At 41.1% G+C, this 15260-nt stretch overlaps 1 protein-coding gene across 1 annotated transcript in view; it reads right to left on the bottom strand.

The window, feature by feature from the left end:
• GABBR2 (gamma-aminobutyric acid type B receptor subunit 2) overlaps positions 1-15260 on the bottom strand; it is an 840990-nt gene that overhangs the window by 282959 nt on the left and 542771 nt on the right. Inside the window, exons 9-11 of the mRNA XM_077809185.1 lie at positions 6310-6390; positions 1455-1605; positions 826-958 (exon numbers count right to left, since the gene is read on the bottom strand). Coding sequence (XP_077665311.1) covers positions 826-958; positions 1455-1605; positions 6310-6390 — 365 coding nt within the window. The remainder of the gene's footprint in view (positions 1-825; positions 959-1454; positions 1606-6309; positions 6391-15260) is intronic.

The following is a 15260-nucleotide window of genomic DNA, read 5'->3' as shown; positions in this document are numbered from 1 at the left end:
ATTTTATTTTGGTTTTAGAGTGGCTAACTTTGGCTTAACTAAAACCTGTTCCTATCTGACTATAAGTAAACCAAAATGAGTGTCCACATGGCCTTTTGCACTGGTTTAACTAGATTTAAAATCACACCTTACTTAACTTGTGAAACTCTGCATAAAGACAAGTCCTCAGTTTAAAATCCTAGTCCTACTCTAAAGTGGACTAGCTATCTTAGAGATCATCTTTCCACTGAAATCAATGGACTATCACTTGTGTAAAGTTAAACATGTGTGACAGTATTTGCTGGATTGGTGCCTCCAATAGTTTACAACCAAGCTTGAAAATAGTTCTAGAATACTTGCGTAAAATGAACTTCTTTTGGGTCTAGAGAGGACTGGAAGAAAATTCTGTAGTAGGCTACAATCAGGAAATGTATAATAATGTTTAATTGATGACAAAGAAAACATGTATGCTCAGAAAATCATAATAGACCACAGTTCTGATCAGATGCTGCTCTACACAGGCAGCTTTCAATAAATAACAAATATATAATTTCGAAATTTAGAAGTGCAGTTACACTTAAGACTGGAACCATGGACCAAACCCTGAGAGGTTCTGAGCACCTGCAAGTTCCACTGGCTTCAACAGCAGATGCAGGTGCTCTGGACTGCTCAGAATTTGGACCCAGATGTGAAAATCCTGGCAAAAGAAGTAAAAGAATCAGTGTTAAAACGTACAGAATAATTCACAGAGAACATACATATAACGTGCTAAAAATTATCCCTTTTGCACAAAACATAAACCTGTTTGCAAGAGCTTCTTAAGCTAGAGAATTTGAAGTTACTTACTGTGCAAAGTGTCTCAAATGTCTTTTCAGAGACAAAGGATCCATCAAGGCCAAAAAGAAAAATAGAGGCATAGGAAAGCATCCCCCCAAGGATAATAAGGTTGTTCATGTAGGGACTGGACATCTTTATTAGCCTACAGACAGACGCAGACGGTGCATTAAATAGAAAAAGACAACAGTTAGATGACTCAAAGCATAATGAACAGTTTCCTATAAAATTAATTAAACAGATGGCCGACCCCACTTGTGGAATTCCACTGGAAATCTAGAAACATGCAAATTAATTGTGCTTTCTAAAAAAGTCTGGATAAGCATATTGATTGTTAAGGGTTTTGATCTTCTCTGCTAAAGCTACTCCCTAATTTACACATTGGTTAATTAGCTAGGGTTTATGCTAATAACACAGTGGAAAAGATTAATTTTTCAAACAGAATTAAAGGATTTGATCAAATGGATAGTTAACGTCTTTCAATACAAAGCTGTTGTATAGTAACTTCAATTAAAACAAATAACATTTTAAGAATATGGTCTTCCCAATGTGATGTTCTCTTCATATGATTTTAGTGTCCACAAATGTGATACTTAAATATGAAAAAAAAGAAAAGGAAAAAGATAATGTACATTTCTTACTTCTGATTTCTGTTTTTGATGTTAAAGAACAAAAAAGCACTGGCCATGATCATTCCTAGGATAGTAAGTGCTGAAAGAATACTGTAGAGAGGCAAGGAGATCTTGCGCAGCTGTTCTTGTATAATCGTTTTGTCCTTTGGAGGCTCCAATCCTAAAATTTCAAGAATAAAAATTGGCTAAAGCCCACATAAAGACTGAATTCTTGTGAAAAAATATATCCCTTCTATTACCCCCAGAAGATCTAAAGACAGTGGGCCATATTCATCCCTGAGGTAAAGCCATTTACTTCAACGGAGATATACCAGATAGTGAAGAAAAGTTTGGACTTCTGAAATGATATAATACCCTGTTGGAAGGAGAAAGTCCCAATTCAAGAAAGCTTTAAGCATGTGCTTAAGTCCATCCTTATTCAGGAAAACAAATAAGCACTGCAACACACATGCTTAAATGCTTTTCTGAATTGGAGATGACGCAAGTAGTCACAGGCTAAGAATATTCTTTCCTAGTCTACTTTTATTTACAGCTAGTCAAACCCTAAAATCCTTATTAGGATTCCAGTAAGTCCTTATTCAACTGAAATCACTAGCAATTTGCCCAAGTTAAAACGAAGTGAGTACTTCAAAATTTGGCCCAATATTTTGTCATCAAGCAAGGACTGACCAAAGAGCAAAAACAGCAGCAAGCCGTTACAGCCCCTTTGTGCTACCATATGTTTGGGGAAGAATATGGCCTTAGGTGTGTTAACTCTACCGCAAACAAATTCAAATCTATGTTTTAGAACATACAATTGGGTTGTCAGTCAAAGTCATTACACCCAACCCCAGCCAGCTTCCATGCCATTTGGGGGCTACCTGGCTTAAGAAAAAGAGTAATTTTGACACTGTAACAGTTCTCTATATTTCCACTTCAGCTGATATTCATCTGTGTGCAGAGGGATTGTGAAAGGCTCTCCACATTACTTAAGCCACACAGAAGGGGTTCGTGCCTGATTATCTCTTCACAATGGAAAAGGTTTCCATGTCAATTCCATAGAGGGCAGTGTGAAAGGTTAACTTGACTTTGCCTCCTGACTCAGACCTGGAAACCTAATCTGGACTCTGATCCTTGGTATCAACCCTGGTCTGGACCTGACTATGAATTCCTCAGCTATTCTTAGCCTCAAGTTTGCCCCTGCTCTGTCCTTGTAGGGATTGTGATAGTAAGTTTCATTCTTGGATATGTTCCTGATACCTGGAGGTGAATTGGTAACAAGGTGGCATGGTTCCAACATGCAGCTTTGGTCACTAAAAAATTCTTCCTGCAAAAATGAAAATGGTTGATCCAGACCAAATATTGATGCCTGGCTCAGTGATGTGGCTGACCTTGCAGCTAATGGATGACTGGCATTCCACAGAAGGGGAATGCCCAAAAAATTCAAAGCAATTTGGGTTGACTTTTTAAAGCCCATTGATTAATGCAGCCCCTGAAGATAGATATTTTGCTTCACTTCCTTCCCTTTATCTTAACCTTTTCTTTCTTTCTTTGTGTATTATGATGAATCCTGTATATTTGTATTTGAAAAAAAACAATAAAAAATGTGAAAAAGCCCATTGCATGTAAATAAGGCTGTGTGTCTGTCACGGAAGTCACGGATTCCGTGACTTTCCGTGACCATTGCAGGGGCCAGTGCTGCTGGCTCAGTGGCTGTCCAAACACTCAAGCCGCCACATGGTCAGCAGCAGTTTAGGTGTGGGAGGAGCCTGAGGGCTGAGTCGGGGGTTGGGGTGCAGAGCGGTGCTTACCCAGGAAGTGGCCGGCGTGACCGTGCAACTCCTGACCTCCCATTGGCTGCAGTTCCCAGTTAACGGGAGGTGCGGAGCCGGAGCTTGAGGCCGAGGCAGCGCGCAGAGCCACCCTGGCCTTCCCTCCCCCTAGGAGCTGCAGGGACATGTGGAGCTGGGTAGGGAGCCTGAAAGCCCTGCCAACCCCCCTCCCCCACACTAGCAAGGGTCCCAGGCCGCACACTGCCACCTCCCCCTGCCCGCAGCACCAGCGGGGGTCCCAGGCCACCCCCCAGCACCCACGGCACCCCCAGACCACTCCCGCCCAGAGCACCTGCAGCCCCCTGGCCCAAGATTTAGCCAGGGGTATAGTAAAAGTCATGGACAGGTCACAGACCCTGAATTTGTGTTTACTGCCTGTGACCTGTCCATGATTTTTACTAAAAATACCCATGACTAAAACATAGCCTTACATATAAACACAATGTCAGGGACAATCCCTGCCCTACATACTTATCTAAATCTAAATAGTCAAGACAGAGGAAGGATGGGCAAAATTAATTTTAATACCCTTATTTTACAGATGGGGAAATGAGATTCAGATACACTGAGCTCCTTGTCTCATATCTAGGCTGACCAGATAGCAAGTATGAAAAATTGGGACAGGGAGTGTGGGGTAATAGGAGCCTATATAAGAAAAAGCCCCAAATATTGGGACTGTCCCTATAAAATCGGGACATCTGATCACCCTATCTAATATCACACCACAACTCCAAAACACAACCAAGAGCTGAACCCAACTTTCCTGAGTCCCAGTCACAAGACTATTCTTCCTCCCATAGGCCTTCATCTTTTAAAACAGTCTCAGTGGTTGAAACCTGCCCACGCAGGGTGCAGCAAACTCTTAATCCTGTTTAGCCACAACTGAATTTGTCAACTTTTGTGAAACGTGGTTGTTTTCATTTAGTAGATAGGGTTAGAAATGGATTAACACACTATTCTACCATAACCACACTTCTAACTGCTGACTTAAAAAAGAAGGGCATAAGGGGGGAGGGGGTTGAAACCCTCCCCCCCCCCAAAGACACAGTTGGCACATCCCATCAAATTTCTTACAGGATAAACCATCATTACTCCCTAAACCGTTCCAAGACAGTTAAAAAAACCAAGCATGAAGCATACAGATATATTTCTATGATTTCATAAGAAAATTAACTTGGAAAAATATTTTAAAACACTGAATACATTTCCCAATGGGCCACCAGTATTGAGCTGATCAAGTGGTGTAGATATTATATGAGAGCTTTTATAGAAGCAGCTGGTTGGTCTTGTATCCTGTGATGCTATGCCTAACCCATCAGGGAGTGGATTCTGGGAGCACTCCCTTGGCAGAATCATCCTTGCACCAGTGCTGAGCCTGGCTCAGGAGCTGAAGGGGGGCGCAGCCCGTGTCTCCCCTTTCCCAGGGCTTCTAGGATCCCATCTCAACTCAGATGAGAACAGCCCTGAAGGTTACCCTAACTTGTGTCCTATGTGAAATGGCCCCAGTAAGTTGCTGCACCATTGTAGAATACCTGGGGCACAGTAATGATCAGTTCATGCTCTATCTCTTGCCAACTCACCCCTGGAACACACCTGTGCGGGCAACTGCTGCAAAGGTCTATGCCTGCTCTGCACTACCTCTGAGTACTACCTCTGAGACCCTATACTGGGGATATGCCCTGTAGGGGCCTTATGACTACTTTGCAGCCATTTTATACTAGCTGGGCTGGAGCAACACACCTGAGAATTCCCCCCTCAGACTGCAAATCTTTTGCAGAACTTTAATTCAGGAGTTATATATTTACCCGAAGGCCGATGTTCTTCACAAAACTAAGCAGGCAATAAGACAAAAATACAATAAAGAACATATCTGAATGAGAGAGGCTTACATTAAAGGACACCATCCTCAAAATCTACAGTAACTAAATGACTGCATAGAGCACGTTGGGTATTTGTATCAGTATTAAACTGAAACAACCAATGGTCCTATAAGATTTATTTTTCACATTTGCAGAATGGAAATGCAATTTAATAGCTGTTAACTTTATGATTGGTTATACTGTATGCATTCTATACAAAAGCTTTGGGCCAGATCCTGTACTCCTGATTTTCTGAGACAGAAAGTAGCACCAGCTTCCCAAAAGCCATAAAGGGCCATTCCAGTAGCCAGGGATTGCACGGATATAGGGACACCTTGGCCACACAGCTTCTGCTGGGGTGCTGGGAAAAGAAGGGTGTGGCAGTTCTGTATCACCCAAGCAATCCCTCATGCTGGGGGAATCTTCAATGGATCCTTTAAAACGAGTTTAATGCTGCTTTGTGCTGCCAGACCAGCATAAAGAAATTTTAGCAGGGCCCGAGATCTGGCCCTTTATCTGTACCTATCAGGGGGTAGCCGTGTTAGTCTGTGTCCACAAAAACAACAAGAAGTCCAGTGGCACCTTAGTCTTTAAGGTGCCACCGGACTACTTGTTGTATCTGTACCTAGTTATACATGCACACAACTATTATCTGTGGGAAAAAAGAGACCCCTTATTCATTTCTGTAAGTTTACTGAAGACAATAAAATGACAACTGGCATCTTCATGAAGTTATAAAGACTAAGAGAAATGTAACCTCCTCTTTCTATACTCACACATCATGTTAGTGAGACTGATTGTTGGAGGTGACACAGGAATGAAATTAAAGCATTTTGGATTTGTGAACATGAAAGAGAAAACATATTCTGAAACCCAGTGAAATAATGAAGAATATCCATTTTCACAGATCATTTATGATTAGCACAAGATGTCGAAATGAGAAATACTAACACAATATAATCATTCAGAATGTTGCTACTTTCTTTTTAGAACTCTCCTTTTGTAGCTTTTAAGAGCTTGCGTGACATAATAAAATATCAAGCACGATAGACTGGCCCTAATCCCCTCAGCATATGATTTTATAACCATTTTTTTCAGTAACAGAATAATAAAACGTGTCTGTATAAAGCATGAAGTCTGAACTATATAGCAATCCATATAACTGTTGTGCATTTTTTCCATTTCCTGTCCTACCTTGGAACCTGATGGTGTTGTTGATTATTTCCAGTGTATCAGCTACAGCATTATACTCTCCCACCTTCACTTCCTTTCTATCTGCAGAGAAACAAACAAGTAGGGTTGTTTATGTCAGTCCACATCTTCTCAATAATGTAACTGTTTCCCTTTCTTGTTGTTGCTATATTTATATTCAAGATACCACAGAAAATGATTCAAAGAAAATAAATACACATAAGGAGTATGAATTATTAAAGCAGAGTGCCAGATTTGATCTATATTCGTATAAAAAGAAACATTTTTGAACTTTTAGAGAAATACAAAGTTACATTGGACAATGTGTCTATTAAGTCATCATTCAATACTAATTTTCATAAGTAGCAAACTATTCTACTTTAGAATGAACATCTTTTCTAATCCCAGATTGGTAAAATTAAATACTGGTTTGGAGTCAAATTACCACCTTTACTCATGCTGAATAGTACCCCTCTGCTCAAGTAGTCCATTTAAACAAATAGGATTGCTTGCTGAATGAGGTATTTCTCAGAGGGAGTAAGGATGGCAGATTCACACCCTTGATGAGCAGAGTAGTTAAAAGAGCAACTGGGAATTTGATATCTGAATCTTATTGTGAATTAATAACTCATCAATACTCTTATTTGAAAACATAACCCATGAATTTATTGCCAAATTCTATAGAAGCTAGAATATTTGGGTCCCACCTTTCGATAGGTAACCTGGGTTTACAATTACATACACAGACCTATTGTTTCTCACATAAACAATTTGATACAGTACCTTAATATCTCTGGCTATCTATTCTTCATATCATCCCTATTGCCACAGTATTTTGAACTTGTACCTTATATGGTGTATGTTTGTTTCAGTCTACTGTTAGTGTTTGACAGGAATTTTCTATTTGACATAAGCTTTCTTGCTATTAATAAACTTGTGCACTTCTCCACTTAAACTTACCATCTTACTCTCTTCCTTTTACTTTTTGATCATAAGCATTCAAACCATCAATATCTGAAATACAGAATTCTCAAATAGCCTTGAGGCAGAGTCTATGGTTTTAAAAATTCTTACTTTTCCCTATAACTTGTGGTTATCCATTTTCCTATTTTTTTTAATATTAGACCTTATCATATAGTGGTCAGCATCACTCAGTTGAGATTCTAGGCTTGCCTTCTTTATTAACTCCTGCATCTGACTTAAGACTCAATCAAAAACTAACAAGATTCAAAGGTTTTCTCTTTATAGCAGGAAATGAATGACAAAATTAAGAGCATCAACGCAAGCAGCACATCATAGAATAGCAAGACTGATCTATTAACATCAAAGGTGCAAAAGGTGGCACAGAAACTAGGAGAATTTGAGTGGGTTGTTTCTACATTTTCCTACAGTCTATAAGAACACAAGCAAAAATTATCCATGGTAAAAAACTTACCTCTGCACACTACTAAGAAAACAAATAAAACTTAGAAACTAAAAGAAAACAATTAGCTGTACCACAAAAATTGTACCCTACACTGTTTTGAGCACTTGATCCCTGAGTTACTCAAACTAAATACTCATGTTGATCCTATACATGATTGACGAGGGTCACCCTTCTTCTCATGTCCTTGCACCAGAATCGTAGTTTTTACCCACGTTGGATACATGATATGTCCTGGTCTGTAGCCCTGGCAAGATTTTCCACGGTGCATAGCTTCTTCAGGAGCTGTTAGATCAACAGACGTTCCATAGTTTGTATTTCACTGCAGTCAAATGTACCTGGGTCATTTGAATAGTCGCACTTCTGCATGTTGACTTTTAACCTGCCAACTCTTGTGTGGTGGCAATTTAAACATCTTCAGGTCGAACAATCCTCCTTTGTGCCTGCTGGAAGGTGTTCAGCAATGTGAATGTGCAATTTGGTGTCCTCATCAAGTATTTCAAGTTATGTGCACCACATTTCCAGTCGTGTAGCCATCGGTGATTTTTTACATGGTTACCTTGCATGGGAGCTTTTCTGAGATTTCAGGCGGCTAATTGCTGTGGCATGGCAATGTAACAGTTGTCTGGAATCTTCGACCTGTCGTAATCGTTCTGTTTATGATACAATACTCCCTGAGCATGGTATTGCCTGGCGTTCCACACCGGGTGATTATTGTAAGAATATATTATCTCACTCAAGTCCATCAAGACCACTGTAGCCTAGAGTGGGAAAGTGGCCTCTTTCCTCTGAAATTATTTAAGAGACACATTTTTCCCGGTAGCCAGTCCATTAGCCATATATTTACATTAAAAATAAATCATCCACTCCTCAACCTTCTATGGAAGAAGTGGCACAGGTACAGATGTTGGAAAAGGATTCCTTCCTATATTGCAGCTGTGGATAGGAATGTTTGAAAGAGCTCTGATCATATAGAGCCATAGCTAGTTGTTTTTATTGTATTTATAGAGAGCAATCATATCCCTCTCAACTTTCATTTTGGTAGGCTAAACAAGCCAAGCTCTTCCAGTCTCCTCTTATAAGATAGGTCCTCTATACCCCTGATCATCCTTGTAGCTCTTCTCTGCACCTGTTCCAACTTAAATTAATATCCATCTTGAACATGAGTGACCAGAATTGTTCACAGTATTTCAAATGAGGTCTTACTATTGCCTTGTACAATGGCATTAATACTTCTCTATCTCTACTGGAAATGTCTTGCCTAAAACATCCTAGGATTGCATTTGCTTTTTTCACACCTGCTTCACACTAGTGGTTCATAGTCATCCTGTGATCGACCCACACACCCAGGTCTCTCTCTTCCTCTGTCAATTCCTACTGACAAGCCCGCAGCTTGTAGCAGAAATTTTCATTATTAGACTGTAAGTGCATGACGCTGTACTTTGTACTATTGAATTTCATCGCATTTCTGTTACTCCAGTCTTCATGATAAACCAGATCTTTCTGTATAATATCATGATCCTCCTCAGAACTGATAGAATCATAGAATATCAGGGTTGGAAGGGACCTCAGGAGATCATCTAGTCCAACCCCCTGCTCAAAGCAGGACTGATCCCCAACTAAATCATCCCAGCCAGGGTTTTGTCAAGCCTGACCTTAAAAACCTCAAAGGAAGGAGACTCCACCACCTTCCTAGGTACCCCATTCCAGTGCTTCACCACCCTACTAGTGAAAAAGTTTTTCCTAATATCCAGCCTAAACCTCCCCCACTGCAACTTGAGACCATTACTCCTTGTTCTGTCATCCGCTACCACTGAGAATAGTCTAGATCCATCCTCTTTGGAACCCCCTTTCAGGTAGTTGAAAGTAGCTAACAAATCCCCCCTCATTCTTCTCTTCTACAGACTGAACAATCCCAGTTCCCTCAGCCTCTCCTCATAAGTCATGTGTTCCAGTCCCCTAACTATTTTTGTTGCCCTCCACTTTTTCCTCATCCTTCTTGTAATGTGGGGCCCAGTACTCCAGATGCGGCCTCACCAATGTCGAATAGAGGGGAACAATCACAACCCCTCGATCTGCTGGCAATGCCCCTACTTATACAGCTCAAAATGCCGTTAGCCTTCTTAGCAACAACAGCACAATGTCGACTCATATCCAGCTTCTCGTCCATAGTAACCCCTACGTCCTTTTCTGCAGAACTGCTGCCTAGCCATTCAGTCCCTAGTCTGTAGCAGTGCATGGGAGTCTTCCATCCTAAGTGCAGGACTCTGCACTTATCCTTGTTGAACCTCATCAGATTTCTTTTGGCCCAATCCTCCAATTTTTCTAGGTCCCTCTGTATCCTATCCCTACCCTCCAGCGTACCTACCACTCCTCCCAGTTTAGTATCATCTGCAAACTTGCTGAGGGTGCAGTCCACGCCATCCTGCAGATCATTAATGAAGATATTGAACAAAACCAGCCCCAGGACCTACCCTTGGGGCGTTCCGCTTGATACCAGCTGCCAACTAGACATGGAGCCATTGATCACTACCCATTGAGCCCAATGATCTAGCCAGCTTTCTATCCACCTTATAGTCCATTCATCTAGCCCATACTTCTTTGACTTGCTGCAAGAATACTGTGGGAGACTGTATCAAAAGCTTTGCTAAAGTCAAGGAATAACATGTCCACTGCTTTCCCCTCATCCACAGAGGCAGTTATCTCATCATAGAAGGCAATTACATTAGTCAGGCATGACTTGCCCATGATGAATCCATGCTGACTATTCCTGATCACTTTCCTCTCCCCTAAGTGCTTCAGAATTGATTCCCTGGGGACCTGCTCCATGATTTTTCCAGGGATTGAGGTGAGACTGACTGGCCTGTAGTTTCCCAGATCCTCCTTCTGCCCTTTTTTAAAGATGGGCACTACATTAGCCTTTTTCCAGTCATCCAGGACCTCCCCCGATCGCCATGAATTTTCAAAGATAATGGCCAATGGCTCTGCAATCACATCCACCAAATCCTTTAGCACTCTCGGATGCAGCGCATCTGGCCCCATGGACTAGTGCTCATCCAGCTTTTCTAAATAGTCCCGAAGCACTTAGCATAGAGGACTGGTCGCCTCCTCCCCATGCTCTGCTGCCCAGTGCAGTAGTCTGGGAGCTGACCTTGTTCGTGAGAACAGAGGCAAAAAAAGCATTGAGTTCATTAGCTTTTTCCACATCCTCTGTCACTAGGTTGCCTCCCTTATTCAGTAAGGGGCTCACACTTTCCTTGACTTTCTTCTTGTTGCTAACATACCTGAAGAAACCCTTCTTGTTACTCTTAACATCTCTTGCTAGCTGCAACTCCAAGTGTGATTTGGCCTTCCTGATTTCACTCCTGCATGCCTGAGCAATATTTTTATACTCCTCCCTGGTCATTTGTCCAATCTTCCACTTCTTGTAAGCTTCTTTTTTGTGTTTAAGATCAGCAAGGATTTCACTGTTAAGCCAAGCTGGTCACCTGCCATATTTACCATTCTTTCTACACATTGGGATGGTTTGTCCCTGTAACCTCAATAAGGATTCTTTAAAATACACCCAGCTCTCCTAGACTGCTTTCCCCCTCATGTTATTCTCCCAGTTTCTTATCCACTTCACAATTCTTGTACTAATCCCCATCTTTTCTAATGTAACTAATAATTTTCCACGTGTTATCGCATCAAACGCTTTACTAAAGTTCAAATATATTAGATCTACTGCACCTCCCTTAAATAAATATCAGTTATTTTCACAAAGAAGGAAAATAGGTTAGTCTGGCATGATCTACCTTGATAAACCCATATTGCACTACATAATGTTTTCTTCTATTAATTTAATTATTCTTTCCTTACCAATTTCTCCTAAAGCCTTGCATGTTATTGAGGTCAGAATAATAGGTCTGTAATTGCCTGGATCATTTTTTCCCCTTTTTAAATATAGGATGACGTTAGCTATTCTTCAGTCATAAGGTATTACCCCAAAACAGATAGATTTATTAAAAATCCTTGCTACCGGACCAGCAGTCTCATGTGCCAGCTCTTTCAGTATTCTGGGATGGAAATTATCCCATCATCCCCAATTTTACCACATTAAGCTCTTTAAGTTTTATTCATCAGGAAACTGTTCCTGACCATGAGTGTGTGGAAGCATTTTTTAGTGGAGTTACTGGAAAGCCAGCTGAAGCAGTATGACAGCAAAGTCCCTTTCCACACCATAGAAATTGCCCTATTTTCAAATAATTTTTAAAGGGACGTCAAGATGTCATCCAGTCCAGGCTGACGTACTGAGGCAGGACCAAATAAACCTAGGCCATCCCTGACAGGTGTTCATCCACCTGGTCTTATAAACCTCCCTTGGAAGATTCCACAGCCTCCCTTGGAAGCCTAATCCAGATCTTAATTACCCTTAGAATTAGAAATGTTTTCCTTATATCTAACCTAAATTTCCCTTGCTGCAGATTAAGCTTATTATTTCTTATTCTGCTTTCAGTGGACATGGAGAACTGATCACCATCCTCTTTATAACAGCCCTTAACCTATTTGAAAACTGTTAACAGGTTCCCCCCTCCCCCTCTGTTATTGTCTCTCAAGACTAAACATGTCAAATTTTTTTAATCCTTCCTCATAGATCAGGTTTTCTACACCTTTTATACTTTTTGTTTCTCTCCTCTGGACTCCCTCCAATTTGGCCTCATCTTTCCTAAAGCGTGGTGCCCAGAATTGGACAAAATACTCCAGCTGAGGCCTCACCAGAGCTGAGGACAATTATCTCCCATGTCTTACATGCAACACTCCTGCCAACACACCCAGAAGTTTTTGCAAATGCATCACATTGTTGACTCATGTTCAATGTGTGATTCACTACAATTATCAGGTCCTTTTCAGCAGTATGACCATCTAGCCAGTTATTCCCCATTTCATAGTTGTGTATTTGATTTTACCTTCCTAAGTGAAGTATTTTGTACTTGTCTTTATTGAATTTCATCTTGCTGATTTCAGACCCTTTCTGCAAATTGTCAAGGTCATTTTAAATTTATAATCCTGTCCTTCAAATTGCTTGTAACCCTTCCCAGATTGGTGTCATCTGCAAATTTTATAAGCATACTCTCCACTCCATTATCCAAGTCATTAATGAAGCTATTCAATAGTACTGGACCCAGGACTGACCCCTGTGGTACCCCACTAGTTAGTCCCTCCCCGTTAGACAGCAAGCCCTTGATAACCAGTTTTTGAGCACAGTCTTTCAACCAGGTGTGGACCCACCTTATAGAAATTTCATCTAGACTACATTTTCCTAGTTTGCTTATGAGAATGTCATGTGGGTCTGTGTCAAAAGACTTACTAAAACTGATACATTACACCTGATGCTCTCCCCTCCCCACCATCCGCTAGGCCAGTAACCTATCACAGATGAAAATTCACTGAACGTTTAAAAATTTAAAAATGTTATAAAATGGTTAAAAATAAAGAAAACAGAAACGTGACCAAAGCACAACATGGTAATTATCACTAGGACTGCTCATTTAAAATTAAAAAGGATTTAAATAATAAATAGGATTGTCTTTATTCATTATAATTCTAAAAACAAAAACCTGCTACTCATTATAACTTGTCATGAAAACCCCACTCTTGTCTTTCTTCACTATTCTTTATTTTACCATGATTTCAAGGGATTAATGGCATTTATGTACAGAACACATCTCTGCAGCGGGATGGATTCAGGTAAAATGGCTGCAAAGATGGGATATCTGGGAATCCTGTGCACTGAAGGGAGGTTCTGTGCTGACTTTGAAGGGCCTTGTCCAGTAGGAACCACTAGGATGGACTGGAAAAAGGTTACTGAATCTTGACTTATCAGGATCCAGTGGTTTGGAATCTCCATGTAGAAGGTGCAGAGAGGCTAGGATAACAGTTACATAGAGGCTTCACTGAGGACTTCTGGCTCCTTGAAGATAAGAGTGTGAACTCCATCCTCAACACCCCCTTTCTGCCTTTACGCTGGGAGAACAAAGAAAAGATTTAGTGCCAGATCTGAATTTTAGGTGCTTGAGAAGACTTGCTAATATGACTGGACAGACATGTACAATTGCAAATATTTTGAGATATGCAGCCACCTGCTCCACATATCTATGGTCTGCTACTTGTCATCTCTGAAGCAATGTCACAGGCATATAGGCTAATAAAATCACATTCAGATATTGGAATCCTAATATCCTGTGATTTTAAATATCAACCTATTTAGCTCCCTCCCTTCTCAGAGATTTCTCACCTTTTTTCTCTTTTCCAGAGACCCTTCTCTTCCCAACATCCCCCAGGTTTTCCTTCCTGTTTACTTGGTGGTGTCTTTGGGGAGCATCTAGCTGGCCCTCTTGCCTTTCCTTTGAGGAACAGCTGGCTGGTCTAACTCCTGCCATCAGGCTTTTCAGGTTGGGGTGACAGAAGGGATCTCTTTCTTCTAAATTATCTGGTGCACTACTTGCACTTGGGGGTGCACTACTAGCTTGAGGCAACCCAGATTACATCAGACAGCTGACCAGGAACCTGGGTTATTTTTTAGTTTGTTTGCTGTCTTTGCTTAAAGCATTTTCCCAGTCTTGGGATGTCCTGAAGAGCCAGCACTCTCTTTGGGAACAGAGAACACATCATTTTAAATATTTATAAGCATGTTCTGGAGCAATTCCATAAAGTCTGAAGAGTTGTCCCATTCTTGGACACCTTTATGTCATCCACAAAGGTATCTGGGAACAGAGGCCCAAAAGGACTTAGATGTCTAGATGTCACTTTAGGTTCCTAAATCCAACATATAAGCTCCACTGAGATCCTCAAAAACCCTTCTCAGCTGCCGCCTAACTCTTTAGGCACCTAAAGTCCCTACATGCTTAAATTTCCACCATTAAAGTTCCCTAGGCACCTAAGTTTGTGTTGTTGGGCATGGGCACAGTTGCCTCAGCACGGGCACCTGGGCACCTATCTCAAACCTAAGCCCCCCTTTTCACCTTAGGACATTCTAGTCAAAACTGTAGAAAGTTCTCTGACTTTCTCTGCCCTGTGCTGATTTGGCTGTTGGCTCCAACCCTACTCTTCTCTTACAATTTCTTTGCCTTAGTGTCACTCCACACCTGTGCTTCTCAGCCTATTCCCCCCGATCCTGTCCCCTTTGCCCCTCCTTGCCTTTTCTTTCCATTTACCCATTTAGCTGATCCACTACTAAGTAAACTCCCCCAGCCCAAAGTGGAACAAACATGCTATTTGCTACCATCACATTGCTCACTCGGCTTGTTTGTCTGGCCCTACCCTGTGTCTGTTGTGTCTATTTAGATTGTAAGTTCTTTGGGGCACAGACCATCCTCTACTTTATGTTTATACAGTGCATAGCACAATTAGGCCCTATTCTTTGGTTGACCCTTAAGCACGACTGTAATAATCTTGGCTATTAATAATAAATAATCCTCCTCCTTCTTCTCAAACTAGGTGCAATCCGGTAGGTGGTCTCAGAGCATACCTAAGCCTACCCAAAATGGCTGGA

This window comes from Eretmochelys imbricata, chromosome 2 (assembly GCF_965152235.1).
Source record: "Eretmochelys imbricata isolate rEreImb1 chromosome 2, rEreImb1.hap1, whole genome shotgun sequence".
Taxonomy (NCBI): Eukaryota; Metazoa; Chordata; order Testudines; family Cheloniidae; genus Eretmochelys; species Eretmochelys imbricata.
This window is presented reverse-complemented; position numbering and strand designations above follow the sequence as displayed.